Source organism: Eulemur rufifrons, chromosome 23, assembly GCF_041146395.1.
Source record: "Eulemur rufifrons isolate Redbay chromosome 23, OSU_ERuf_1, whole genome shotgun sequence".
Taxonomy (NCBI): domain Eukaryota; kingdom Metazoa; phylum Chordata; class Mammalia; order Primates; family Lemuridae; genus Eulemur; species Eulemur rufifrons.
In genome coordinates this window covers 21,928,968-21,955,653 of record NC_091005.1, presented here as the reverse complement: position 1 = coordinate 21,955,653, position 26,686 = coordinate 21,928,968, and the positions used below count along the sequence as shown (strand labels likewise).

Below are 26,686 nucleotides of genomic sequence, written 5' to 3'. Positions count from 1 at the left end.
GTCCCCACGGACACCGCCCAGACCCTCCGTGTAGACAGAGACGGGCCCTCATCTTGACGTCAGGCTCCAGGCCAGGCACGGAACAGGTGCTCACCAGCTCCTGGCGGAATGTGCCGTGCTCTGAACCGTAGCCACCAAAACTGCCATAAAAATGCTTATTTTTATGCACATTCCTACCTACCCCCTGTTTTAAGAGTTTGTGTTCCTCAGCTGTCTTCTAGGTGTGGTAGAATTCACCATCTAAGACACAAACTCTTAAAACAGTGGGCGTGGTGGCGAAGAGAGAACCGTGGGGTCAACTTGCCCTTGAAAAGGACTTTACCTCCCCAAACGCCCATGACATCCTTAAGGGACTTTTCTCAGATGACACTGGGGAAGGAACCAACCCACAGCTCGCCAGGTGACCGTGATCCGAGGAGATCACCCCTCACTCCCCAGGCAGACTCAATACTCCTTTCTCCCCTCCGATGTACTGCCATCTTTTGCTATCATGGCCATCACCCAACGAGGTCCAGTTGAACAAGTCACCCTCTGGTTATTAAACCATCAGCAGGCAGGGCACAGTGGCTCACGCCTATAACCCCAGCACTTTGGGAGGCCGAGGCAGGATGATGACTGACACCGGCATTCAAGACCAGCCTGGGCAATATAGTGAGACCCCATCTCTACAAAAAATTTTAAAAATAAAAATAAATTAGCCAGCCATGGTGGCACATGCCTGTAGTCGCAGCTACTCAGGAGGCTGAGGCAGGAGGATGGTTTGAGTCCAGGAGTTTGAGGCTGCAGTGAGCTATAATCACGCCATTGTACTCCAGCCTGGGTGACAGAGTGAGACCTTGTCTCAAAAAAAAAAAAAAAAAAAAAGCCACTAGCTTCTCCCCACTGCCCTCACTATGACTTCTAAGATTCTGCTCAAGCTGGCCCTGCCAGCCTCCTCTCCTGACACCACTGACCTGGATTCTACACTCCAGCCTTAACCAACTGCTCCTGCCACAGGACCTTTACACATGCTGTTCCTCCATCTGAAACACTCCTCCTTACCTTGCCACCTGCACTCCCCCTCAGTGACAGTGACTCCTGTCCATAGCTAACATGCAATGGAGGCCTTGCACACGAGGATGGGGTCCCTGTCTGTTCACTGCTGTGTCCCCAGCACCCACCAGGCACAGGGTCTGTAAATGTCAGTTTAATGATCATTGAATTGCTTTGCTCAAACCATGAAAAAGTGGGTTTGCTGACAAGCTTTACAGGGCCACAGAAACAGGATTGTTATTGCAACGGCAACTGGGAAAGGGAGGTACGTTCCCCCACCATTTCCAGAAGTTTTTGGATTCCAGTCTGAGAAACGTGGCACTGCACTCTCTGCCCACTTCACACGGGCCTGGCCAGAGCAGCCGCCTGGTCGCTCTGTGCTCTGCCTGAGCCATGGCAGGCGCGCGGTGAAACTCACGTGTTATGGGACGAGGAGATCCAGTAATGGGACAGGGGGTTGTTCATGTTCTGCATGTCCACCACGTCGTACTTCTCGTCCCAGATGCTGTTTTCTCGTGAAAACAGATAGGTGAGGAACTAAAAGAGTCAAACACAAAGAGCGGATCCTCGTGTTGACAGGAGGGACAGTGTCCGGTTGTTTCCAGCCTGTGCCCACATGGGGAGACAGCACCTCTGATGGGTGAAATCAGCAGATGGTCCCCAGACCTCGGTCACCCACGTTTTCAGTGCAGAAGGCTCTGACTGCAACAGGCTTACACTGACACACGTCTCACTGACCTGGACAACGTTTCCCTTTTCAACGTTTTTCCTAAAATATTGGCTACTACAAGAGTTTACGTGTACCATATGTAAGTTTTAAGGCATAATAGTAGCATGAACATTGGTGAATCCACTATCCAACTTAAGAAACAGAACATCATCAATATCAGAATGTTGAAAAGGCAGGAAATTTCATATCCTAACTCCTAGCCCCTAAAACAATTAAATAGATCAGATGCTTGGGTGACCTGAGGCTACATTCCGCTGCCGGGGAGCAACTCACCTGGGCAGGTACTTCCCAGTTCCCCTCAGTCCCACCTGCCTCCTGCCCAGTACAAGGTCAAGTACAACCATTTCAACTGTGGGCATCTCTGAATTTGGTTTCTGTGCTAATGTGTGACCGTTTGACTCTCCCTGGTGGCAGACGCCCTCTAGTGGCAACATGAAAACACAGGCAGGCGACAAAGTCCATAGAGAAGAATGAGAAAAATGAAAGACTGCAGTAACCAGAAACCAGGTCTAACATCTGACAGCAAAGCCATCCAAGGGAAGAGAAACAGAAAATAAAACCTCAGAAGACACAGGCGAGTCACAAAAAGCCATGACCCCTCGACAACGACCCCAGCCCACTCACCTCGTCCACGAACAAGAAAGGCTCCGCGGTTTCCCGCATCGTGTCGTCAATGAACTTTGTCATCCGCTCACGGACTTTGTTCAGATCCTGAGCCCAGAGCTCCTTAAAATGACAGAGAGAATTAGAAATCACCGAAAAGAGAAGCGACAAAACTCTTCCCGTCAGGGTCCATCCAGTTGCAATCAAAGACCAAAGCGTCAAGCAATTCTGAATTCATTTGCAAGCACGTGCCACATGTTAAGGCCTCATTCTGCGCACGGCCCTCTGCCAAGGGCTGGCGGCAGATGTTTTCTGCAAAGGACCAGAGAGCAAATATTTTGGGCTCTGCGAGCCATACGGTGTGTCTGTCGCAACCACTCAGCTCTGCCGTTGCAGTGCAAAAGCAGCCATAGAGGATACCTAGGCAAATGGGCGTGTCCGCATTCCAATAAAACTTTGTTTACAAACACAAGTGGCGGGCCTTACTCGGCCTACAGTTTGCCAACTCCTGCCCTGTGCTAGTTCTTCACGTTTGTTAGCATGCAGCAGCCAGTGAGCACAGTGGTGCTGTCAGCCCACCAGGGCTACACCAGCTTGGCCTCTCGTTCCGCCTGGGTGATCTTGGGCAAGTTACATACCCTCTCTGTGCCTCCCTATCCTGAAATGGGAACAATAATAGTATCTATCACGCAGGGTTTCTGTGAGGGACCGTGTGATACAAGGTTATGTGCTGAACACAGCACCTGGGACACAAAGTGCTCAAATCATGGCAGCTTGTGCAAACCATCTTCCTCCTCCTCTGGTCATCTTGTTTAGTCCATACGACACCCCTGCAAGTCATATGTTGTCATCTTCAGAGACAAGGTAACAGAAGCTCAGGAATGTCACAACAATCTCACTGCTCATGGGCTGCAGAGTCAGGGTTCCAAACAAACCCACTTTGGAAAACCGACATGGAATCTAACCTAATGCCCACTCTTCGAGAGGACAGCCAAGCAATGCTGATAATATCTGGAATATTCCCGACCAGCTCAAAACATCTTCTGCGCAGTCCCAGGAAGTTCATGATCCCTTCAGAAACAGACTACATCACGTAAAGTAACTTTATCATTTTCCTCTCCATGCCCTGAAACCCCAGATATTCACAGGCAAAGGGGATGAAACATGACACGCAGACCCAGCTTTGACTGATGCTTTCTGGGTTTCAAATATTCTAAAACCTCCACCTTCATGAAGAATGAAAGCCAATGAGCTGCCAGACCTGTGTGTGGTTGGATGGGCAGAGTCAGATGAGGATGTTTGAAAGGATGAAAAGCATAACAGCGGACACAAAAGCGGCGGTGAGGAAGCAGCCTCACTGGCACGTGGGTGCAAGACAGCAATGAGCGAGCTGGTGAGTCCTGTAAGTCTTCCTGGACCAGGGACACCAGACAGCCAGGCTGGGCCACAGCGAGTTCATCTGAACACAGAGGGATTAAAATCTTTGAACACTACAACATGAAACCCAAATTGTAGGATAATCAATGAAAACATCTTGTCTGCCCTAGACGATGCCCCAAAGAGGCTGGAAGCGTGCTCTTTCTCTTCCCCTGCAAAGCTTTTGGATTTATCAAAAGGCGTGGGTACTTAGCTAACAAAACCTAGAACTGGACTGGCTGTGAAGAGAGAAATCTTTTGCCTGATTAAAATGCCAGTTTTCCAGGATTTACAAATGCATCTAACTTGGACCCAATCGAGAGCCTCAGACCGAACCCAGGAGCAACCAGTTCTAGGGGCTTACGTTTAACCCCCTTCCAATCCCATCGTACATCCATCCCAGGGCTTACTGTGGCGTATTTAGTCAATCCTCTAGTGGAAATTTTGATTAGTTCCAAGTTTTCATTCCTATTAAAAATGTGATCATTACTTCCTTAGGATAAGTGCCTAGGAGGACAACTAGTTAATTAAGATATAAACCTTTTTTGAAAAGTTTTCATTTTAATGAAAGCCAGCGTGCTGTCTAGAAAAGTTGTACCAATTTGCACACCACGAGCTGTGGTGATTATTCCATATGAGCACCTGTTACCCGAAAGCAGATGCCACCCAGGTGCTCCCAGGCTGCTTGGGTCCTAACTGCCCGGATGCAGGGAGAGCTCCTGCACGTCCCTCCTGGCCCCACAACCCTGATCTCCGAGGGCTGCCCAGCAAAGGGGCCAGCTGGGGGGACAGGCGGTTGGGGCCAGAGGTGTGAGTCTCCCTGTAATAAAGTTCATCACCACTAGGGGGGACTAAATCTATTCTCCCCAGTCAGCCTGCCAGATGGTGAATTCTAGGTAAGGCTGCTTGTCCCTAAGAATTTAACCAATTTCACTTTAATCGCTTCCTACAAAACTGAATCATTCAGTGCAAGGAAATGCATGCTGAAAAAAGAAACAAGCACATGCGTCTCTCTCTACTTCACTGTACCGCCAGCACAGCACCTAGTGTGTAACTGTGCCCAATAAAATGAATGTATCACCTTCATTTTACCTCCCCCTCAGTCACAGTCTCAGGCTGGGCAAATAAGCCTTCTTTTGGTCACTTTCATTCAGCCGCCATGCTAGGATGGCATGATGCCCATAACACGCATCGACCTCCTCCTTTACCATTTACAAACATAGCGGGGCAGCTCCTGCCACTGCCTGGGCCCCCCGCGTGCCGGCCTCCTGCAAAACGCACCTTCTCTACTCATTCATTTCTCTACAATCAATAGCAGCTGAGCACGGGCTGGGTATTGGATGACTTTAAGCAATTATCATCAGTTGTGTAAGGTGTGATAGGAGTATCATGGCTACGTTGTTTTTTTTAAAAAAAAAAGTCCTCATCTGCAAGAGAGACATATGGAAGCATTTACAAACAGAATGATACAAAGTCTGGGGTTGCTTTAGAATTCTCCAGCAATGAAATGAGGAAGGGGGGAGGGGAGGGAGACATGTGCATATGGACACAGAAGTAGGGGAAATAAAATTGGCAAAATGTTCATAATTTTTAATCTGAGTCCTGGGTGCATGATGGTTCATGATACCCATCCACTTTTGCATGTCTGAAATGCTCCACAACACAAGGTTTTTTTAAAAGTACACGAACTTAATTTTGCTAGAAATCCAAAACTGCTCTAAAATATAGTGTTTTTTAAAAAACAAATTAAATAAATGAGTAAAAAAGTAACTGAGACTTGAATGATATAAATAAAAATTCTAAATATGTAAATATTCATGCATATATGTACTCACGCACACACACACACACACACACAAAGATCTACATACGATTCTGAGAGGCAGGGGCTCTCATCCCCATTGAAAGGGGAGGAAACTGGGCCCCAGAAAGGTTAAGCTACCTGTCCAAGGCTGTGCAGCCAGTAGAGCAGTGGTCCCCGACCTTTTTGACACCAGGGACCATTTTCATGGAAGACAATTTTTCCACGGACCAGGGAGGCAGGGATGGTTTTGGGATGACTCAAGCGCATTACATTTATTGTGCACTTTATTTCTATTGTTATTACATCGTAATATACAATGAAATAATTATACGACTCAACACAGGTTGGGGACCCCTGCGGCAGAGGACTTCAGGCTAACCTCACTCTCACTTGGGGACACTTGGGGCTGGACATGTCTCTGTCGCGGGGGCTGCCCTGTGTGTTGTAGGATGTTCAGCAGCATCCCTGGCCTCTACCAGCAAACGCCAGTAGCATCCTCCAGTGGTGACAACCACAGATCAACAATTTCCCCAGATACTGCCCAGTGTCGCTGGGGACACCATCACTGCCCATCACAAAACTCCTCTGACTCTGCAGCTGGGTCGGAGCTGTATGTAAACACCATCCAAGGAGACTCCCCTCGTGGCATTTGTTCGTGGACAGCTGTGCTAGCTTATCCCCCAGCGGCTGCAGGCTCGGTCATTCTAGTCACATCCTCTCATCACTCAGGGACAGCTTCCTGCAGGCAACACCTGAGATGATGCTGGGGGAGCTAAAGCCAGCCAGATGGCGGCATCGCCGTCCTCAGGCCCTCACCCCCGCTCTGCCCTGGAATATTCCCATTCTTCCCCTTCCTCAGTGAGTGCCTTAAAAAGAGGCAGGAGGCTGCCCTCACTCCAGAGTGGAAGTGGCCCCAGACAACAGGCTAAAGTGTCCCGTGTCAGGCAGATGACAGTCGTTCCACGGAAACAGGTGGACAGGGGAACACGGGTAGCAGGAAGGTGAGACCTGTCCCGGGCAGCACCCGCCAGCCACCCCCAAGCCCAGCTGTTCTCTCACCTGCTGTTCATGTAAGAGAAACCTCTGGAAGTCGTGCAGGTAAACAGCGGAGGCATCAGGCCGGTCAGTGTTCCTGTCCTCGGGGAAAGGGAGGGCGGTTAGAGACAGGTACATTCAACAGAGGAGTCAAGAGGTGACGCCGGCCAACAGGGCAGGCTGCCACCCAGAGCGCCCCACCGAGTCCCTCCACCATGCCAGGTACCAGATTGGCCACTGGGGAGACACGGGGAATGTGACGACATCCCCGACATCCCTGACCTGCAAGGAGGGAGGGAGAAAGGGAAGGAGAGAAGGGAGGGAGGGCAGGCAGGCACCTGGGACGTGCAGCTTGTGCTGGGGCAGGGCCAGCTGTGCGGCCCATTTAGGGGGACCCCAGGGGGGAAAGCCGAAGGGGCCACTCCCAGGGAGCCACAGTCCACCGGGGGCTCTGACGCAAGAGCGGGGCCAGATGAAGCCCCCATACTCCGGGCTGATGGGGACAAACAGCTGGCGCTGGCAGGACACCACCAGGGGGCGAGCAGAGGCCACCATCAGGGATGTTTTCCACCGGAAAGGAGGGAACCTTCCCTGGGAACAAGACAAGGCTCCCCCTCGGCCGGCCGCAGGGGATGGCGGATGGCCTCGTGGAGAAGCCACCGAAAACCAGGCCCTCGCTGGGCTGGCAGCAGCCATCCCGGCTTCTACGAAGTGCATTCTGCAGGACGGAGCTTTCCGGGGAAATGGGCACGTTTCCCTGAGCATTTGCAGAGGGGCAGGGAAAAGAAATCTTTCAGAAATATCACAGAAGATAAAACATGCCTTAAGCTTTCTCCCTTTAATAAACACTCAGGGTCCAGAAGTCTGTCGTCTTTAATAATGAGGGTATTTCCAACCTTCTTTACCATTGGCCTCATGGTCTAACACTTTAAGCTTTTCATTAAAATACTACTTAAAAATTAGATTTGTTCTATATCTACTGTGGAGTCTTGGGATTTCTAGTTTAGAAAGTGTCAGAGGGAAATAGTTGCTCATCAATGAGGGCTGGGTCCAAGTGCCACAGACCACGTTCTAGGTGCCACTAACTTCGTGGCAAACGTCTCTCAGATAGGCTCAGGAAACACTGAACATCTCATAAATGCCCCACTTGGGGAATCACGAAGCATAGGAAAGGTGCTGACAAGTCCTGCAGCACTGACTTTTTCGTAATCATATTACTACTTAAGAACCCATGAGGCATGCCAAACACCGTGTGAAGCATTTTATACACTTCAACTCATTTTAATTCAGTTAAACCTGCTTACTCAGGAATTTCCCATACTTACTTGACCATTAACATTATTTTACTTTCCGTAAAAAACGTATCAATCTGTCATGTTCCATGGGGCACGCTTTGGGACAAGAAGCCCTGAGGCACGCAGGCTTCTCTACGGAACCTTCTGGGCCATCCTCAAACACTCACAAACCCAGTCGCTGCTGTTCGTCTCTACCCACGCCACAGGCATGGGGTGGCCAATCCCCAAACGGGGGGCCCCGTTTCTGTGGACATCAGAAACTGCACAGAGACACCCCTCCTGGGGCTGTCTGGCCCCAAGGGCCCCAGTGTCCCACACGGCCACCCTGGACAACACCACACACAAGGCTCCTCACCCCAGGATGAACACCGAGGAATCCTTTTTGAATTCATCAAGAATCTGAAATGGAAAACACAAGGAAACACACACACAACATGAGAACGTTAGACAAGTCACTTAACGCAAATGGAGAGATCGTTGTTAAAAAGTTATCACTGTAATCTGCGTGAGGTGTGAATGGCCAAATAGAACAGAAACTTGGGGAGCAAAAGACAGAAGTCTCCCTCACCCCTCCCTAGTCCTGTTCTTGAGAAGCAATCACTCTGAATGATTTGGTCGGTTTCTTCCTAGCATTTGCGTTATGGGTATTCATTTAATTAATGATACCTCGTCACATTATGTCACATTACATACGTCTCACAGCTTTTCGCTATTGTTTCAAGCTTTACATTATTCTGCAACCTCAAATAGCTCTGCCTCACTACTTTGAAAAGCCACACTGTATTCCATAATTTGCATTTCATTTGAATTTTCTATTATACCCAGTATTATTTTTTAAATGCTTGTGTGTACATATATATCAATAGACACCTATATATAACATATATGCATATATACGTATATAGTTTACATATATTTTTTATATATGTGTGTGTATGTGTGTGTATATGTGTGTGTGTGTGTGTATATATATATATATATATATATGTATGTTTGCCCACGTGAGCCAGTTTTTCTGCAGGGCAGACTCCTAGGAGAGAAAGCGCCTATACGTGGGCTGGGCACATTAACTGAAAACTGCCTGGTTACTCTCGATGCAGTTGAGATGTACCCCCACTAGCGTGCACATCCCCTCTCCTGTACTTCACGGCTACATTCCAAATCCCTAATATCTCAAAGACGACATTCCTAATCTTTGCATTCAAGAGGAAGACAGACACATGGGACAGCTGCGGCTCCACTCCCCACGGCCGGCTGACGCAGTACCAACACAATGGAGGAGGTCCTCCGCCAGGCAGGGCCGTGCAGCCCCCTCCTCCCGGCTTCTACCTGCACCAGCCCGTCTGCTGAGCACTGTACGATCCCACTCGTACGCACACAGCCCCACATCGCGTCCATTTCTGCTTAGGTAGCATTAATTTAACAATCTTCAATGACCCTGTGATTGGGTAAGCGTTTGAATAATCCCAGGCAGAAATGGAAATGTAGCCACTAGGACGTGATACACAAACACTAATGATATAAAACAGGTGACCCAGATCCTCTTGCCGAACGACACGGAGCCAGGATGACCTGTGGATACCAATGCTAGAAAGGGAACCCACAGGCCTCCGGGAAGCACGGGGGTCTCACACCAGTTTGTGCAAGTGTTTTTCTTCTTTCTGGGAAGGTGACCCATGGCGTTGATGAGCATCTCAGAGAAGCAGGTCACCCAAAAGGGTGAGACATTCTTTTAAATGGCAAACTCAGAAGTACTTCCTGTCACTTATCTGTAATTTACAGCATAGCTATTTCTTTTTTTTCTCTTCAAGAGATGGAGTCTTGCTGTGTCACCCAGGCTAAAGTGCAGTGGTGTCATCACAGCTCACTGCAACCTCAAACTCCTGGGCTCAAGCGATCCTCCCTCCTCAGCCTCCTGAGCAGCTAGGACTACAGGCATGCACCACCACACCCAGCTAACTTTTTGTAGAGACAGGGTCTTGCTATATTGCCCAGGCTGGTCTCAGACTCCTGGCCTTAAGCCCAGCTTGTGGCCCACTGTTACTGACCACCCCAACCACAGTTCTTACGTGGCTCATTCCTTTATATTCCCTTCAATAAAGCATAGAAAAAGCCCCGCCCCCTCCCCCTGCTCAGGGAGCTGCAATGATGGGGGCGGGGGGCACCAGGACACAGATGCTTCCAAGAGCCAGAGGGGTCAGCGAGGTCAGAGGAGACATCATTTTGTGAACCACTGTGCCCTCTTGGGTCACGCAAACATTTATTGGATGAATGACTAAAATAATGGACAAATAAGTTTTCTCTTGTAGCTAAGAGGCTGCAGGGAAATGTGTCCCCTTTGAGTTGGGCCCCAGGAGAAGAGGAAGCTGCCAGGTGGAAGAGAGAAAGGAACATGCATGCGACAGGGAGGGGCTGCAATAGCACGGCCCAGGGCACTGAGGGCCACCTGAGGTCAGGGAAGGGAGTTTTCCCATGTGGCTGGGGGCAGACACACTTCGGGAGCCATAACACTCCTAACACTCCCTGGCTGGCACTTAGCAGGTTGTAGGAACCATCTGGTTCTAGACAGCCAAGGGCAAGATCGCAGTGATGGAAAAGCCAACCGGAGACTCGGACTTCTGTGCTGGGGACTGTCCTCTCCCCCAGCCGCTGCCCACTAGAACAGTCTGCACCTGCCCTGAGCTCCTCTACCAAAACACCATCACAGGATGCCAATCGCTCCCTTCCCGCGTGCTCACACCGCATAAAATACGGAAGAACAATCACTCAACTTCTTACTGAATGTATGACCACAGGTACGGCCACAGGTAGGCTGGTAGACTTTTCACTTGTAGTTTTATTTGTAAGCATCTTCTATTGTTATTTCATGAGTGCTCTAACCACGGGGGGGGGGGGGGGGGGGGGCTTCACAGATCTGATTAAGGTGCAGTATTGAGCGATGACATCATACAACGTGTGACGTTTGCTTCCAAATCATAAGAGAACAGGGGCGTGGGTGAGGGCATGAACTAGCTGGTAACTGCTGGAGTTGGCTGATGGTACGTGCGGGTTCCTTATGCTATTCCCTCTACTTGTATGTACGTTTGAAATTTTCCTTCATACAAAAGTTTCACACATTGAGAAGTATTCAGTGGCTGTGTATCGGAGTTGGGCAGGAGAACTCAAATCCTAGCTCTGTAACTCATCAGTGGCGTGAGCTCCAACAAGCAACCTCTCTGAGCCTCAGTTTCTTCATCCATAAAATGGGGATAATAGTAGCACCTCTTTCACAGGGCTCTGAGGAGAATTATGTATGTAAAATGCTCAGCACAGTGCCTAGCACACAGTCCACCTAACGCAAGTTAGCTGTCGTCTTCATTAATAATACTGTTATTACAGCCTAGTTAGGGGTATGTCCCATCACCCAGAGACACATGAAATTAAATTTCTTATCTTCCAGCTGCCACCAAACTTTTGGAAACTTTTAGGCTTGAGAGCTGCAGCATAGGCAGGTGGTTAGACACAAAGAGGAACTGGTAGCCTCAAGTTGGAAACCACTGGCTACTGGTAGGCACGAACCCACTCCCTGAATCTAGGTCTGGGGACCACGAGTCACCATAAACACCTGTGTCTCCCCAGAAGCCTGAGAAACCCAGCTAGGGCCCCCTTCCCCCAGGTCACAAGGCTAACGCTTTTCTCTGCCCTTGGCCTCCAAAGAGGACCTCAGGACACAAAGAATCTGCTAATAGGTTAGGGGGCGGACATTAACCTACACAAGAGCAATGACAAACGATTTATATAGGTTGGAACTTTGTTATTCAAATTCTAAGTCATTGAATTTAAAAACGCAGAGGCCAAACTAGAGAGCTACACCCCGGAATGGCGGAGATTACACAGTTCCCAACTCAAACTTCTTTGGAGTCCAGTGGGTCACATAAATGAGTAGGGAGTGCAGACAATTCCGTGGGGAACTGTGACCCATCTATAGCCAGATTTCAATTTTTTTCAAGAGAAGCCAAACATCTGGATTTTAATATACAATCTCCCAAGTTTTAAATGTAGGCAACTCATTTTTAAGCTATTTAAACCACAGATCGGCCAAGTACAACCAGCTGTAGGCGCAATGTGGCGTTCTGACCACCAGGGGGCAACCTTTGACACAACTGCATTTTTCCCACATGAAGTTCCACATTGGGCCGCCTAGGGTACCCCAGAGGATTCAGGAACGCTGCAAAACTCTGATTTCTTTCTGTCCCCACAAATGCAAACACACACACTAGCCTCAAAAAGAAGCGTAATTAAAAGTACAGGTTTAAATGTATCTTATGTGAATTTGACCACAGTGGAGACCATCAGTGGACCCGCACCTGTGCTAGCAGGTAAGCTAGCGTTTGTGCAAACCTTATTCTCCAGCTTTGCCTGCCATCTCTCTAACAGAACAGCATCCTGAAATTTCAAGGCAAATTATCATAAAAACTGTTATTTGCAACTACTAGTCTTGAGTGAATCAAGCTTTTCTCGGTCCTGTTCAATTGCATAAGACAGCAACTGTCATCATTTCAAATTTCATACGTACACTGTCATCAAAACATTTTCATTGTTCTCAAGGGCTGACTATAAATAAAAGTTACAGATTTTAACCTAAAACAGTATTTTGATCAGCTTTTATGAAGCACAGGTTTTTTGTTAAGGTTTCATATATAAAGGGAGGGATTATATCGTTTTAAAAGTTTTACAACCATTGATCTGATTTAATATCTGCATATCACAGAGAAGTCTGAGCGAGAGGAAGGAGATGCCTTCCCCCAACATCACTTGCGGGGCTAGAATTCGGTCCTTCCAACTCCCAAGCCCAATCTTTCTATTCTAGTCGGCAAGCCAAGAACTAATTATGATATATGTGAAAAAGTGAACACATTGCAATTGAATTTTTTACTGCATAAAATGTGTTTTCCCCCAATCTAAGCAGACAGAAAATGCTCCTCCCATTTCTCTACCTCGGCTATACCCAAATCCCCACGGTCAGTGGTCACGCATCAAGCAGCCTCACCATGTGGCCAGCCTGGAGCCCTGCACGCAGAAGGCAATTAATAACTGTCTTCTAGTACCACTCACACCCATCACTTAAAAATGCCTGCACTCACAACTCCCAGTCTCTCATTCAATCCTTCCCAGCACCCAGTGGGTCGAGTATGACCCCTTCCCATTTCACAGATGACAAGATCGCGTCTAGCAGCAGTCAGTGGTTTATCCAAGATCACACAGCTACTTGGAGACAACAGGTCCATCTAGCTCCACGTCCCACAGACTCCCCGCTGCCCCACAGCTCTCCCCTGGAGCCCCTTTGCAGTCTGCAAAACCCTTCCCCGACAGTAACAGCAGCAGCTCCTGTTTGTTGAGTGCGTGCTGCCCACCAGGCACTGTGCTTGGTGCACTGCACAGAATGGCCCCACTTTTTAAGCTTTATGCTTTAGGGGACTTTTTTGAATTGCAAAAGTAATATGCTACTTGGAACAAGTCAGAGAAAACTGAGGTGTGCAAAGAAAAAGTGAATTACCTCTCTCTGTCCACCTTCCCAACCTCTCCAGCACACACAAAATCAATGTTAAATGTGAGGGATGTATTCTTCCATGCTTTTTCCTTGCATATATAAGAGGATTAGTGCACTTTGTGCTTTTTAGCAAAAAATCAGATCTAGCTCCTCGTGTGTACCTGCCACTGGCTTTCCTCACAAAGTATCACAAACATCACCCCAGATCAACAGAAACAGAACTGATGCGGGCCTCTCAGTCAGCTGCGTGATATTGAGTAACATGGACAGACAGAAGTTACCCAGCTACGCCTCTACTGAGGGGCATTCCCATGGGCCCTAAGTATTTAGCCAGCACGAGCAATGCTGCAATAAACAATCAGATAATACACTTCTGAGTCCACAAAATGCCACTGTCAGGTCAAAAGGTATGTGCATCTTAATTTTAAAATAATCTATTATTTTAATCAAAAATATGTCCCCATAAAAATATACATAAACATATAAAAGGAAGAAACACATACATAATTCACAATTTGCTAAATTTCCTTTGAGAATGAGCTAAGACAGTAGAGTTAGGTATACTTTTTTACTTTAATAGATTCAGATCCAATTCCAATCAAACTTATGCCATTCACATTTCTACCAGGGAGGTATTCAAACTCCACTTCCCTACATTTTTCCCATAGCTCTGTCACGGTTAAAGACTTTTGCCAATCTCATAAGTGAAAGTGGAATGTTCTTGTCATTCCCATTTATATTTCCTTGACTGAAAGGGAGATTAAACAGTTCTTGTGGGTTTCTCAGGAACATGCCAGACTTTGAAATATGTGGAAAATGGAAACATCATGTGATCATTTGCTCAAGAATCATCTTACCGATTTTTGCTGTTCAAACATAAGGTTTTTATAGAAGAGATGGAACTGTTCAAAGTTGAGCTCATCTTTGTGTGCACCCATTTCCTGTAAATATATTTAAAAAAAAAAAAGTGACCACATGGTTTTTGAAGTCCACTGCAAGAATGCCTCCACCCTGCTTACAGAAATAAAATGGCTTTTGTACAACATTGGCTAAAATCAAACTTGCATTCCTCTGAACCGAAACCATCCACACGTTTCCTAATTCACCTGACTGGGAGAAAATGCTCACACGGACCCTCTCTGGAGCCCCAAAGGGAAGAGTCTTAGCCAGATTCCCAAGAGCCATAATGCATAACTCCTCCTTTTTCAGGCAGAAGACACCCTCTTCGGACTTCTAAAACCAGGCATATTTATAGGATATATACAGATAGGTCATCTTTTAAAGCATAAAAAAGAAATCTGACCAAGACTTTGGGGTCAGCACCAATCAACTGCTTTATGACGTTGGCAATTTCCTTGGCCTTTTCAGACCCTCAGTTTCTTTATCTATAAAATGGGAGAACCACCACTACACTCCTGTGGCTTCCCTGAAACCAAACAAGGTAATAACTACAAAATGTCTGGCTCAGTAAATACTTGATAGGGAAAAAAAAACTCAGTTATACAGTGATCAATGGTAAATGCTTCTCCCATCTTTCTTCTCTTCTTAAATCCCACCCTTTCAATATTTTTTTTCTTTCATTCTGGGATTAGTGTGGAATAATGGGGAGCAGGTCAAAGGATGCTTAATAAGCAATAACGTAAGTTAACTCTTCTGGGAGCTCATCTGTACAAAACTGAATGAGCTTTTTCATGTTATTTTCCAGAAGACACACATGTATTCATGCTACTAGGAAGAAAATGGGCGGCAGGATGGTCAGGGAACCAGGGAACGCAGAACTGCTGGGAACAGATCCGAGTTCGGGTGCTCCAAGGCAAACAGCTCAGCAAACGTGGTCTCCATCGATTACGTCGTCTGCTAGGATTGAGAGCACGGTCCTCAGATCAAACACGAGCCCTCTGTCTGGACGAGGAAGCACCCAGGAGGCAAAAGACCTTCTCCGGCACCATTCCATCGAGTTCAAAGGCACACAGTGGCTTCACACAGGAGGCACGAAGTAGCCCTGAGTTTGTAAAATTCCCGGGCGGGGCTACAAAACTTACCACAAACTTATCTTTGAGGAACTTGGCGCTGCTCACTTTGAAGTTGACCAGGGGCAAGATGGTCTTCAACTCTCGGAGGCTGATGCTGCAAGAAAGGGAAACCCCGGCTCTGTCACTCTACAGGGTCCTCTGCAGCGCAGGGTCTAGCCAGCCCATCAGCAGCCTCAGGTGTCCCCCTGTGGGAGAGCCTGGCCAGCGGCTGTCCACTGAGCACTAACTAGGAACAAGACACCCTGGGTTCAAGCTGGAGGTGACACCCCAATAAGTGAGGCTGGTCCCCACCCTTCAGACGCAGCCATAGAGACAGGTCATGGAGACTTGGCGTGGGCAGAACGCAGTGTCAGATGACCCGATAAGCCCAGATACAAAATGCCACAGGGATCGCAAGGGCCATGGCAGGTGTTGACGGGACTGATTTCTGCCCAGTGCTCTGAATGTCAACATGGAGAAACCCAACACGGTGCAGGTAATCGGCTGGAGCAACCGAGACTCTCTCAAGTCGCCAAATGCATCTAATGAGAGACACGCACAAATGGATGAAGGAGATTCCCACTGTCCCTGCCTAGGATCCAGTGAAACCACAGCCACGGGGATGGGTTTCACAGAATCAGAGGGAAAGACGACCCTGCTGAGCGTGGCTGTGACCTGGCACGGTGACGAGACAAGAGAGGTGTGGAGTAATTGAGGAGCCCCGGCACCCATCCCCCCAAAATAAATAAGTAGAAAATAAAGTTTTTTTTTTGTTTGTTTGTTTTTTTTAAGACCACAGGGATTCAAAGCAAGGTGAGGTCACCAAAGGCCAGAGAGGGAAAGTGGGAAGGAGTAGACCCTACCTGAGCACCTACTGTGTGCCAGGCAGCCCTGGTGTCGTCCAGGCAGTAACGTTACCTAACTCTCGCCACGTTCTGCCCCCTACAAAGTACACACGATTGACCCCCACTCCTGGGTGCAGAACAGGCAAGGGCAGGGTGTTACCGGCAGGGTGTCACCAGCGTGGGTGTCACAGGCGTGGATCGGGGGGGAAGTGGCTCAAGGTCAGAGCTGGGCCAGGGCTGAGCCTGGATTTGAATCAAATTCTAAAACATGTAGTCACAGGAGCAGAACGGCTGGTCACGGAAACCTTCCCGAGGCAGGTGGCAAGGCTCAGTTGGAAAGGAAAGGCAGGGAGGGCACACCCGGGCGAAAGAGATCCGAACAGAGATCCAGCAGCTGGAACTTCAATAGTGCTCATTCTGTGGGAGCTGCCGGGTGCTTCGTCTATGCACATTGACTCGTTTAATGCCTAAACCACGTTACAAGGTAGGTACCCTCATCATCTCTGTCTTTCAGGTGAGGAGGAAACCAAGACTCCGGGAGGTCTCAGACCCCCCCTTGTCTCTGCTACACTCAGACTCCAGCCCCATCTTCCTTGCAACGGCCACACCCCAGATAAGGAATCTGCATGATCTACCCAAGGACTATTTCATGATGTTAAATGCTTTCCAAAAGACAGGCTGCGGGATGGTCAGGGAATCGGGGCGAGCTGGACTGCCTCCCGGGGAGCAGTGCCCACGACGAGACACGCCCAGAGAGGCGGCACTGGGGGGTGGGCCCAGGGTGCAAGATCCAGACCTTTTGGCTGGAGAGCTGAGTGTCCGGCAGAGCTGGAGAGGGAGGCCAAGAAAAGAAGCTCACCCCGGCTGTGGACAGAAAACAGCCCCGTTTCCCCATGCCATGCGCCCGGCCTCTGCCACCACATTCAGAAGGAGGCAGCATGTCACTGTCCGGCAGCTGCCCCTGGAGCCGACCGCAGGCCATCCCGGCGTTCCCTCCTCCAGCCAGCTCACCTCTGGTCCTCACAGCCTCTCTGACCTCAGAGACCCTGACCAGCAAGATGCCCGTCACCCACGCCTCCTGCAGGGACGGCACCAGTGGCTTCCACAGAGAGGCACTGAGAGCAGCCAACGCCCCGCTGGGCTGGCTGGGGCTGGCTGGGCAGGGAAGTGGCCCGGGGGGAGCCCAGGCCAGGACAGGATGAAGGTGGAGGAGCAGCAGGGACTGGCGATGCCAGAGGAGGCAGGAGGGGGCTGGACCAAACTGGCGGCACGGTAGACTCACCCTGGGAGCAGGGAAGAGGTCAGAGCCGCCCCCTCGGGAGCCCAGGCTGTAATAGGGCAAAGAGTATGTCCCACGTCCAGGAACAGAGAGATCTCGGGGCTGGGGAGCCAGTGCAGCTGTTCAGAGACCAGGGGAGCAAACCCAGGGCACGAGCATCTGAACACCGGGGACAGGGGAGCCCAGCTGGTTCAAAGGTCTCACCTTAGAGTGGAAGAGCTGGGGGCCCCGAGCTTCTCTGGGCTCCTAGTGCCAGGATCACCCCACCAACTCCCCTAGGTGAGCCCCTTCCTTACTCCCACATCTGGCCAGCACAGGGCACTGAGTCCCCAGCACTGGAGGGGAGGAAACCGGCAGCCCTCAGCTCCATCCCTCTCTGGGACTTGCCACCAATAGAGAGGGTGGCCTCACCCAAGGTCACAGTCCCTTCCTGGGCAGCCAGCATCCAATGCCTGGTCCACGCATGGGAACAGGGGCCTGGCCTCAATTCAGCACGGCTCTGCAGGGCCGTTCCCGTGGGGTCAGCTGAGGCCATGGCTGTGGCTCTCCTGCTGCCCACAGGTGTTGACAAGGTCCCCAGTAGCTTCCTGCATACAAACCTCCATCTCAGGTCATGTGTCCTGGGGGCTCACCCGGGACAGTCAGTGGGTGAGGAACTGAGGCAATCCCTTTGGGGAAGGATGGCAAGACTGTTCCCCCAATGGGCCACCAAGAGCCCCTCTGTCTCCCAGGGCAGATGGCACTAAACAATCACGGTGCCTTCCCTTCTCAGCCCAGGGAGGGTCTCAGGGCCCTCCAATGCTGCACCCCCGCCGTTACCAGAGGATCAAAGCTGGCAGCCGCATGACACTTACGGGCCACCCTGACATTGGACAAACTCCTCCACCACCCCTAGCTCTTTACTACAACAACGACAATAATGAGCATTTGCTGAGTGTTTACCACAAGCCGGGCTCTGTCCAAGCACCTTTCACATATGAACCCATTGAACCCTCAGCAACGCTAGGAGGTGGGACTAGGATTCTCTCTTCTTTACACACAAGGGAAGTGAGGCCCAGACAAATTAAATCATTTACCCCATTCGAACCACCAGTCCGTGTTGGAGCTGAGAGCCCAGCCTCAGCACTGCCCAATGGAACTCTCCAGAATGATGGAAATATTCTGTATCCATGTTGTCCAATGCGGCAGCCACTAGCCACACGTGGCTACTGAGCACTTGAGACATGGCGAGTGTGGCTGATCAACTATTTTTTATCTTATTTTAATTAACTTACTGTAAATGGCCACGTGTGGCGAGTGGCTCCCCTGCTGGACAGCACAGCTCTAGGGTCCAGCGTCCCTAAGCCGTTCCCAGGCCGGCAGCACCTACCTCACCTGGGGATTTGCTACAACGCAAATTCTTGGGCGGTGCCCCAGAAGCCGTGGAGGTGGAGCCTTCATTTTAACAAGCCTGCCAGGGGATTCTCGCGCAAGCTCAAATTTGACATTGCTGTCTAGAGAACCCTAGCCTGCGAGACCCTGTCTTCAGAGTAGAATCTTTTTAAAAATTTCCAATGCTGAAGACCGTGCCCAGGACAAAAGAATCAGAATCTCTGCAGGTGGGGCTCTGCAGCTCCCCGGGCAATTCCAGCCTAGGAGCCTCAGCTATCAACCACAGGAAGCCCATCTGCATTCAGGCTGAAGGCGCCAACAGGACCCACTCATCTGCCACACGCACACCCCACCACCACCTCCGAGGCCCAACTCACTCCTCCCTCCGTCCCTGTGAGCATCCCTGTGAGCGCTGAGGGAGAAAGGGAAATGCACGTTCTGCTTATGCAAATTCAATGGGGTATGCCCAGGAGGCAAGGGCAGAGGAGAGAAAGAAAACAAGTGTCGGTGAGGCTGTGGGAATGTCCAGCCGCTGTGCAAAACGGTACAGCAGTTCCCCAAAAAGTTCAACAGAATAACCATGGGATCCAGCAATTCTGCTGCTGGGTATAGACACAAAAGAGCTGAAAGCAGAGACTCGAACAGATATTTGCACACGCATTTTCAGAGTAGCATTATTCATAACAGCCAAAAGGTGGAAGCCACCCAAGTGTCCACAGATGGATGAACAGATAAATGAAATGTGGTAGATACATACGATGGAATATCAGACTTAGAAAGGAAGGAAATTCTAACACACGCTACAATGTAGATGAACCTTGAAGACATTATACTAAGTGAAATTTGCCAGATACAAAAGGACGAATGTTGTATCATTCCACCTCTGTGAGGTACCTAGCGTCAACGCGTTTGTAGAGCAGAGAGTAGAATGGTGGTTTTCAGGGGCTCAAGGGGGGAGGAACAGGGAGTTATTGTTTCGTGGGGACAGAGTCTCGGTTTGGGGTGATGGCAAAGTTCTGGAGATGGATGGTGGTGATGGCCACACAACAGTGTGCCTGTGCTTAATCCCACAGAACGACAAACCTAAGAAGGGTTAAAGTGATAAATGTTATGGATCTTTTGCCACCAGAAAACAAATTTAAAAATTTAATTTTGGCTGGGCGCGGTGGCTCACGCCTGTAATCCTAGCACTCTGGGAGGCTGAGGCGGGTGGATTGCTTGAGCTCAGGAGTTCGAGACCAGCCTGAGCAAGAGCGAGACCCCATCTCTACTAAAAATAGAAAGAAATTATATAGACAGCTAAAAATATATAGAGAAAAAATCAGACGGGCATGGTGGTGCATGCCTGTAGTCCCAGCTACTTGGGAAGCTGAGGCAGGAGGATCACTTGAGCCCAGGAGTTTGAGGTTGCTGTGAGCTAGGCTGATGCCACAGCACTCTAGCCCGGGCAACAGAGTGAGACTCTGTCTCAAAAAAATAAATAAATAAATAAATAAAATTAATTTTTTTAAATTATGGTCAGGGTGGAGAAGGGAAGATTTCTGCATTTCCCCAGCTCTCAATAGCACAATAAAAAAAAGAAAAGGAAAGAAAGGAAAAGCAATGTCAAGTGGTGACAGAAGGTCTACAAACCCTGGTGCCACCCCGACAAGCTGAGTTGCTTTAATCCAGTTACTTAACTTCTCTGGGCCTCAGGGTCCCACATATGACATGGGTCGAAGAGCACCTGCTCCCCAGGCGGCCTCGAGTGCTCCACAGAGTGTGACGTGCTCACTGCGGCACAGGCTGCAAAGCAAGTTCTCAATGGCTGCCGACCGCTACCCTCCTGTTCTAGGAAAGCTGCAAAATGAAGCAGGGTGCTTGGGCCAAGCAAAACACCTATGACTCTGGCGCTGCCCGGGCCGGACCCTCTTCACGCCTGCCTCCCCCTCACGCAGTCTTTCCTCTGCTCTGTTGCTCCTTTGTCTGCCTTCAGGAAATGACTGGCCGTGGGCGACAGGAAAGGCAGGGGAGGGGGCTGGCACAGCATACGTTAGCTGCTCTATCCTTGGCACCTTGGTCGAAGTGCTTTTGGAAAAACTCCCTCCAGGCCCCTGAGCAGCACAGGAAAGGTGGCATTTTCCACGTGTTGACAGGGCGCAGGACTGCGCCCGCCGGGAGGGGACCAGTGAGCACGCAACAAGGAACCCGGGCCAGCAGCGGGCTTCCTCTCTGCGGAGGGTCCTGGAGCAGCCCCCAGAAAGATGGGTCTCCACGCGAGCCTGGCAGGAATCTGCCCCCCAAGCAGGAGAGCAAGAGGGAGGCTCCCATGTCGTGACCGCACAGACGGAGACACAGACTTCAGAGCCAGACCAACGGCCACGCGGAGCGGCGCCCAGGGTGGCTCCCTCTCCTCTCCCTGTGCCAGTCTCAACTGTGAGTCACCACAAACCACGGAGAAAAAACCGCTCAGAGGCGGCACCTCCTCCAAGGCTGAAAGAGACCAGTGTGTACAGAACCTTCCAGCACAGGCACCTCATCGGATCCCCCTCGGAACACCAGAGGGTGGTCCCCGCACGTAGGACCGCACGGGGAAGGCTGGATGAGAGGAAGAGGAGGGAGAGGAAGGCAGGTGGACAGAGAAACATGGCGTGAGCCACCAGCTGATCTAACATCACTAGGTTTTTAACCACTTCCTGGTTACTAGTTCCAAATCCTTCACTGGGCACGTGTAGAAGGGACAGGGGAAGCAAGCCTGAACTCTGAAGTTGACACGTGACGGAGGACACGCCAGACACAGAGCCACCGTAAAGACGGAAAGATCTTTAGGAGTGAAATGGGAGAGCTGGTGGAGTTTAGTTGTTGCCTCATGTGTGATATTGACACAGCTAAACCAAGAACCGGTGAAAGGAAAAAAACTTTACAAAAGAAAATAATATCTAATGTGAGGCTGACATGAGACAGTGACTTTAAAATGCTTAGCACAGTGTGCCGCATGCTCAGGTGCACCATACCTGGTAGTTTTTAACACATTAAATAAGGACCAGATCGTAACCCCAAGAAAAAGAATGAGTAAAAGGATGTTCAAACACACCCATAAAGAAATGCAAATTTAAGCAAAAACACTCCTGTTGTCTTTCATCCATCGGATTAACAAAAGTCAAAGTCTGACGGTACCATGACTCACTGGAGATGAATGTTCTCCGGCACCCTTGGTAGATATATAAACTCCTACCGCCTCCAGCTATCAAACTATTAGACTGGCAAATGCTTTGCTGCCGGTATTCCACTTCTGAGAATGGATCCTACTCACAGCTACCTCACACAAGTTTGCAAATAGACCCAAAGGTTTTCACAGCAGCACTATTCCCAATAATAAAGGATTGGGAACATCTCTATGCCCATCAATAAGGAAATAATTTCTGAAATTATACTGCATTCATCTAAGGAAAACAAAAACCACGTTTGTTTTTTTTTAAAAAAAAAAAAAATTGCCTGGCATAGAGCTTTGTGTATACTGATAGGGAACCTCTCCAAGAGGTACTGTTAAGTGGAAAAGTTAAGTCAACTGAACACATGTTAGCACATTACCCAACCCACCTCTGCCCAGCCCTTAGAACCGCAGCTTTTCAACCTGGTCTATTTCCTCGTGGTCAGTTTCTCTCCTGCCACAAAGTATGGGCAGGTGCCATGGAGACCGTGTTTACGGCTGTGTTCACAAGACACAGAAGGCACTCAAATGTTGGTGCCAAGGTCAGAATGCCCCATGGCAGAGACATCATTTCTGCAGTTGCGATAGAATTTTCCAACAAATGGAGGCTCCACCACCCAGGCAGAGGGTATTTTGTCACTATCCACTTCCGGTACCTAGCAAGGCATTTGTAGATCACACAGAACCTTGCCCACTGCAAATCATGCTTCAACCCCCTTGGAACATTTAAAAAAAAAAAAAAAAAACAAAAATCAGAGTCTGAAATGGTAAGAAAACTGCAGAAAGGTGAACAAATCTTACCTGTTTCTTCTGGTTTGATCCACAGAGTAAATCTGCTTTCTCAGCCAACTGGAAAGAGATTTTAGAGAGAGAGAGAGAGAAAGTTAGAACATAGTGCAAGTTTGAGTTCTATAGGATGGACACAAAAGAAACAGGAACAAAAAGGAGGGCTTTGACAACTTTCTGACAGGCACGGCTTGGGAAGCAGTTTTCTCCTTGTGGTTGAAGAACCCCACGTGAGCCAAGATGTCAACTCAAAAAGGCTTGATTTCTTTAAATTAACAATTCCTTCTGACAGTAGTCATTAATCCCCAAAAAGCTGGTAAGAAAAATGGTACAAAGTAGAAAGCTTTGGTTTACTGGGAGGGTGGAAATAACTCACACCCAATCCCACCCAGACACCCATGACCTTGAGGAAACACTACTGACAAGGCCTTCTGCAACCCCTGAGGGAACAATAGGTAGAAAATTCCAGACCTTGTGTCCACCTGTCCTTTGATCAGTCTGCTTAATCCCTTATTAAATCTTTTAAGAAGGAAGCACACCTGTTTTCCCCCAACGTGCAACACCAGCGGATGTTTCTATCTCAATTCCAATGCACTGCTCACCCCAATGGGCCAAGGCTAAAGACCAGCACAGAAAGAGGCTCTCATTTGAAACACCGGAGAGCCCACACCACTATGCACAAGACACCCAATGAGCCTCCAAGATGCAATGTCCCCCCTCCCTTTTTTTTTTTTGGAGATGGAGTCTCACTCTGGTCTCACTCTGTTGCCCAGGCTAGAGTGCCGTGGCGTCAGCCTAGCTCACAGCAACCTCAAACTCCTGGGCTCAAGTGATCCTCCTGCCTCAGCTTCCTGAGTAGCTGGGACTACAGGCATGCGCCACCATGCCCGACTAATTTTTTCTATATATATTTTTAGTTGTCCATATAATTTCTTTCCATTTTTAGTAGAGACGGGGTCTTGCTCTTGCTCAGTCTGGTCTCGAACTCCTGAGCTCAAACGATCCACCCACCTCGGCCTCCCAGAATGCTAGGATTACAGGTGTGAGCCACGGCACCTTGTCAATGTCCCATTTTTCTTTCTTTCAGCCCATGTTGGCGAAAGGCAGCAGAATGAAGGAGTGAGTGAGCAAGTACGGACATAAAAAGAGGGAAAAGCCAAGTACCTCTCGATCATGGTGGGTGTGGACGCATTCATCGCTTCTTGGTGTAAGATTTTCAAGCCAGAGAGCCACTTAACTGCATCTTCTTTAGAGTCAGCTGGGGAGGGCAAGGGGAACAGAAAGGCTGTGTTAATTTCCTAGGAAGACCTCCGCTTGGGGACCCAGCCCCATACAGCCCGTGAAGAGTTCTGCAGGAGGCAAAGAAACCATCTCCTTCTCACCTTCATGGCTCTGAGACCTGCTTTTTGTCTGAGATGAGGCCACACGCTCATGATGAACTTTGTACCACAGGGGTGACAAGTGAGCTATTTCCTGTGCCACATCGAATTGGCTAAGAGTGGAGGTAGTCATGGTAACCATCACTGTCATTACTACTGAATAGCAGCTAATACCCTTTGAGCACTCACTGCATATATGCTAGACACTGTTCTAAGTGCTTTTCCTCTATTTACCTAATCCTGAACAACAAGCCCACAAGGGAAGTACTATTACACTCCCATTTAACACACGGAGAAACCAAGTATAAGAGGGGACCGGTGATGTGTCCAAGGCCACACAGCTCAGAGCAGCCACTGTGAGCTGAATGTGTCCCCTCAGAATTCACAGGTTGAAGCCATAACCTTCGACCTGGGCTTTTGCAAGGTGATCAGGTTTAGATGAGGTAATGAGGGTGGAGCCTCCATAAGGGGATTAGTGCCCTCCTAGAGAAGAGGAGGAGAGACCAGAGCTCCCTCTCTATGTGAGCACACGCCGAGGAAAGGCCATGTGAGCACACAGAGGGAAGGCGGCCGTCTGCAAGTCGGGAAAAGAGCCCTCCCCACAACTCAACCTTACCAGCATCTTGATCTTGGACTTCTCAGCTCCCAGGACTGTGAGAAAATAAATGCCTCTGCTGTTTAAGCCACCCAGTCTATGGTGTTTTGTTACAGTAGCCAGAGCGGACCGAGGCAGTGGAAGACACCAGATTTTAAACAAGAGTCCATGCTCTTCCCCTGATGGCACTGACTCCAGGAATGAGAAAGCTGAAGAATTCAAACCCAAGCATCAGACTCCAGAGCAGGGGTTCTTAACCCCAGCTCCTCAGGAGAAGCGCCGGGGGGCTTTTCAAAACCCCAATACCTAGGTGCCACCCCCAGGTAATTAGACCAGAAGGAATGTAACCTTGTGCCTCCAAGGTTGAGTGATCAGTTTCCTCTGCTGCTGTAAGAAAGGACCACAAACTCAGTGGCTTAAAGTAACACAGCTTTATTCTCATAGAGCGACGGAGGTGATAAGTCTCACATAGGTTGGCTGGCCGTGTTCCTTCTGGAAGCTCTAGGGAAGAATGCGTTTCCTTGCCTTTTGTAGCTTCCAGAGGCCACCCACATTTCACGGCCTGTGGTCCCTCCCCTCTCTGACCTCTGGCTCCATCCTCACATCTCCAGCTCTGAGGCCGACCCCCTGCTTCCCTCTCATAAGAACTCTTGAGATTACGCCGGGCCCAGTCTCCCTATCTCAAGATGCTTAACCTCATCACACCAGCAAGGTCTCCTCTTCCATATCAGGGAACGTATTCATGGGCTCCAGGGATTAGAACATAGACGTCTTGGGAGGGCACGACTCAGCCTTCCACGGATGAGGACCGCTGGCTTATAGCTTCAGCTTTTTGCTCTGTTTTATTCTAGTAGCATTTTAGCTCTTAACCCCATGCGAACGGATATGATGCAGGGCCTGGGGTAACCTGTACCAGGATCCTGGGCAGCCGTGGGTACTTCCCCTGTTTCCAACCGAGGCTGGAGAGAGAGGTGGGAGTAGGTCACACTGACGCCCGTGAGGGAAGTGGCAACGCGGGTGGTTGGGAGGTTGCCTCTGGCAAAGGGAGATCGTAGCTCCAGTCCCACCGTACCCCTCCAGCAGGTTACTCAGGGGAACAGCCCTGCTCTGGGCCTCGTGTCCTCGGCCTCGTAAAATGGAGCTGTCAAGGCAAACACCTCATGGGGCTACTAAACATCTCCTGAGCACCAGGGACCTCGTTAGTGTGCACGACAGCGGCCGAGGTTGCTGCCCTCACTCTTCCCACATGGAGGAGGAGAAAACCAAGGTTCAGAAGGGCTGAGAGTTAGTCCCAGCGCCAGTAAGTGAGAAGCTGCGATGTGAGTAGAGGTCTTGCCCATCACTCCCCCTGTGATGGGACTCAGGACTCTAGAAGAGGGACCCCAGAGTGGGACGGACACCAAAGCCGGCATCCTGGGTGCCAAGCCTTGGGCTCTTGTGGTCTCCCTTCCAAGAACAGGGGTCAGGGCTCAGCCTGCAGGTGGGGACAGAGCTGTGAAGCTTCATGCTCATGGGGCCTCCTGCCCCTTCTCTACCACCTCCTATACCAGGAATCAGACTCCACCCCTTGTTTCCCCTCCAGCTTGCTAGCTCCCTCCTCCACACCCTTACACAAGCCATGCCCTCTCCCTGGACCGCCCTCTCTCTCTCTTTCCTCCCAACTCCTACCGACGCCTCAAAACCCCATCTAAACATCATTTTCTATGCAAAGCCTTGCCTGGAATGAGGCGTTCTGTACTCCTACAGCACATGGCATCACATGTGCACTACAGCTCTTATCACAG

At 49.6% G+C, this 26,686-nt stretch overlaps 1 protein-coding gene across 1 annotated transcript in view; it reads right to left on the bottom strand.

Annotated features, from left to right (window-relative positions):
* PLCG2 (phospholipase C gamma 2) overlaps positions 1-26,686 on the bottom strand; it is a 132,494-nt gene that overhangs the window by 54,683 nt on the left and 51,125 nt on the right. Inside the window, exons 4-11 of the mRNA XM_069497952.1 lie at positions 24,093-24,186; positions 22,944-22,991; positions 15,488-15,572; positions 14,303-14,386; positions 8,271-8,314; positions 6,645-6,717; positions 2,387-2,488; positions 1,451-1,569 (exon numbers count right to left, since the gene is read on the bottom strand). Of these exons, the coding sequence (XP_069354053.1) occupies positions 1,451-1,569; positions 2,387-2,488; positions 6,645-6,717; positions 8,271-8,314; positions 14,303-14,386; positions 15,488-15,572; positions 22,944-22,991; positions 24,093-24,186 (649 nt within the window). The remainder of the gene's footprint in view (positions 1-1,450; positions 1,570-2,386; positions 2,489-6,644; positions 6,718-8,270; positions 8,315-14,302; positions 14,387-15,487; positions 15,573-22,943; positions 22,992-24,092; positions 24,187-26,686) is intronic.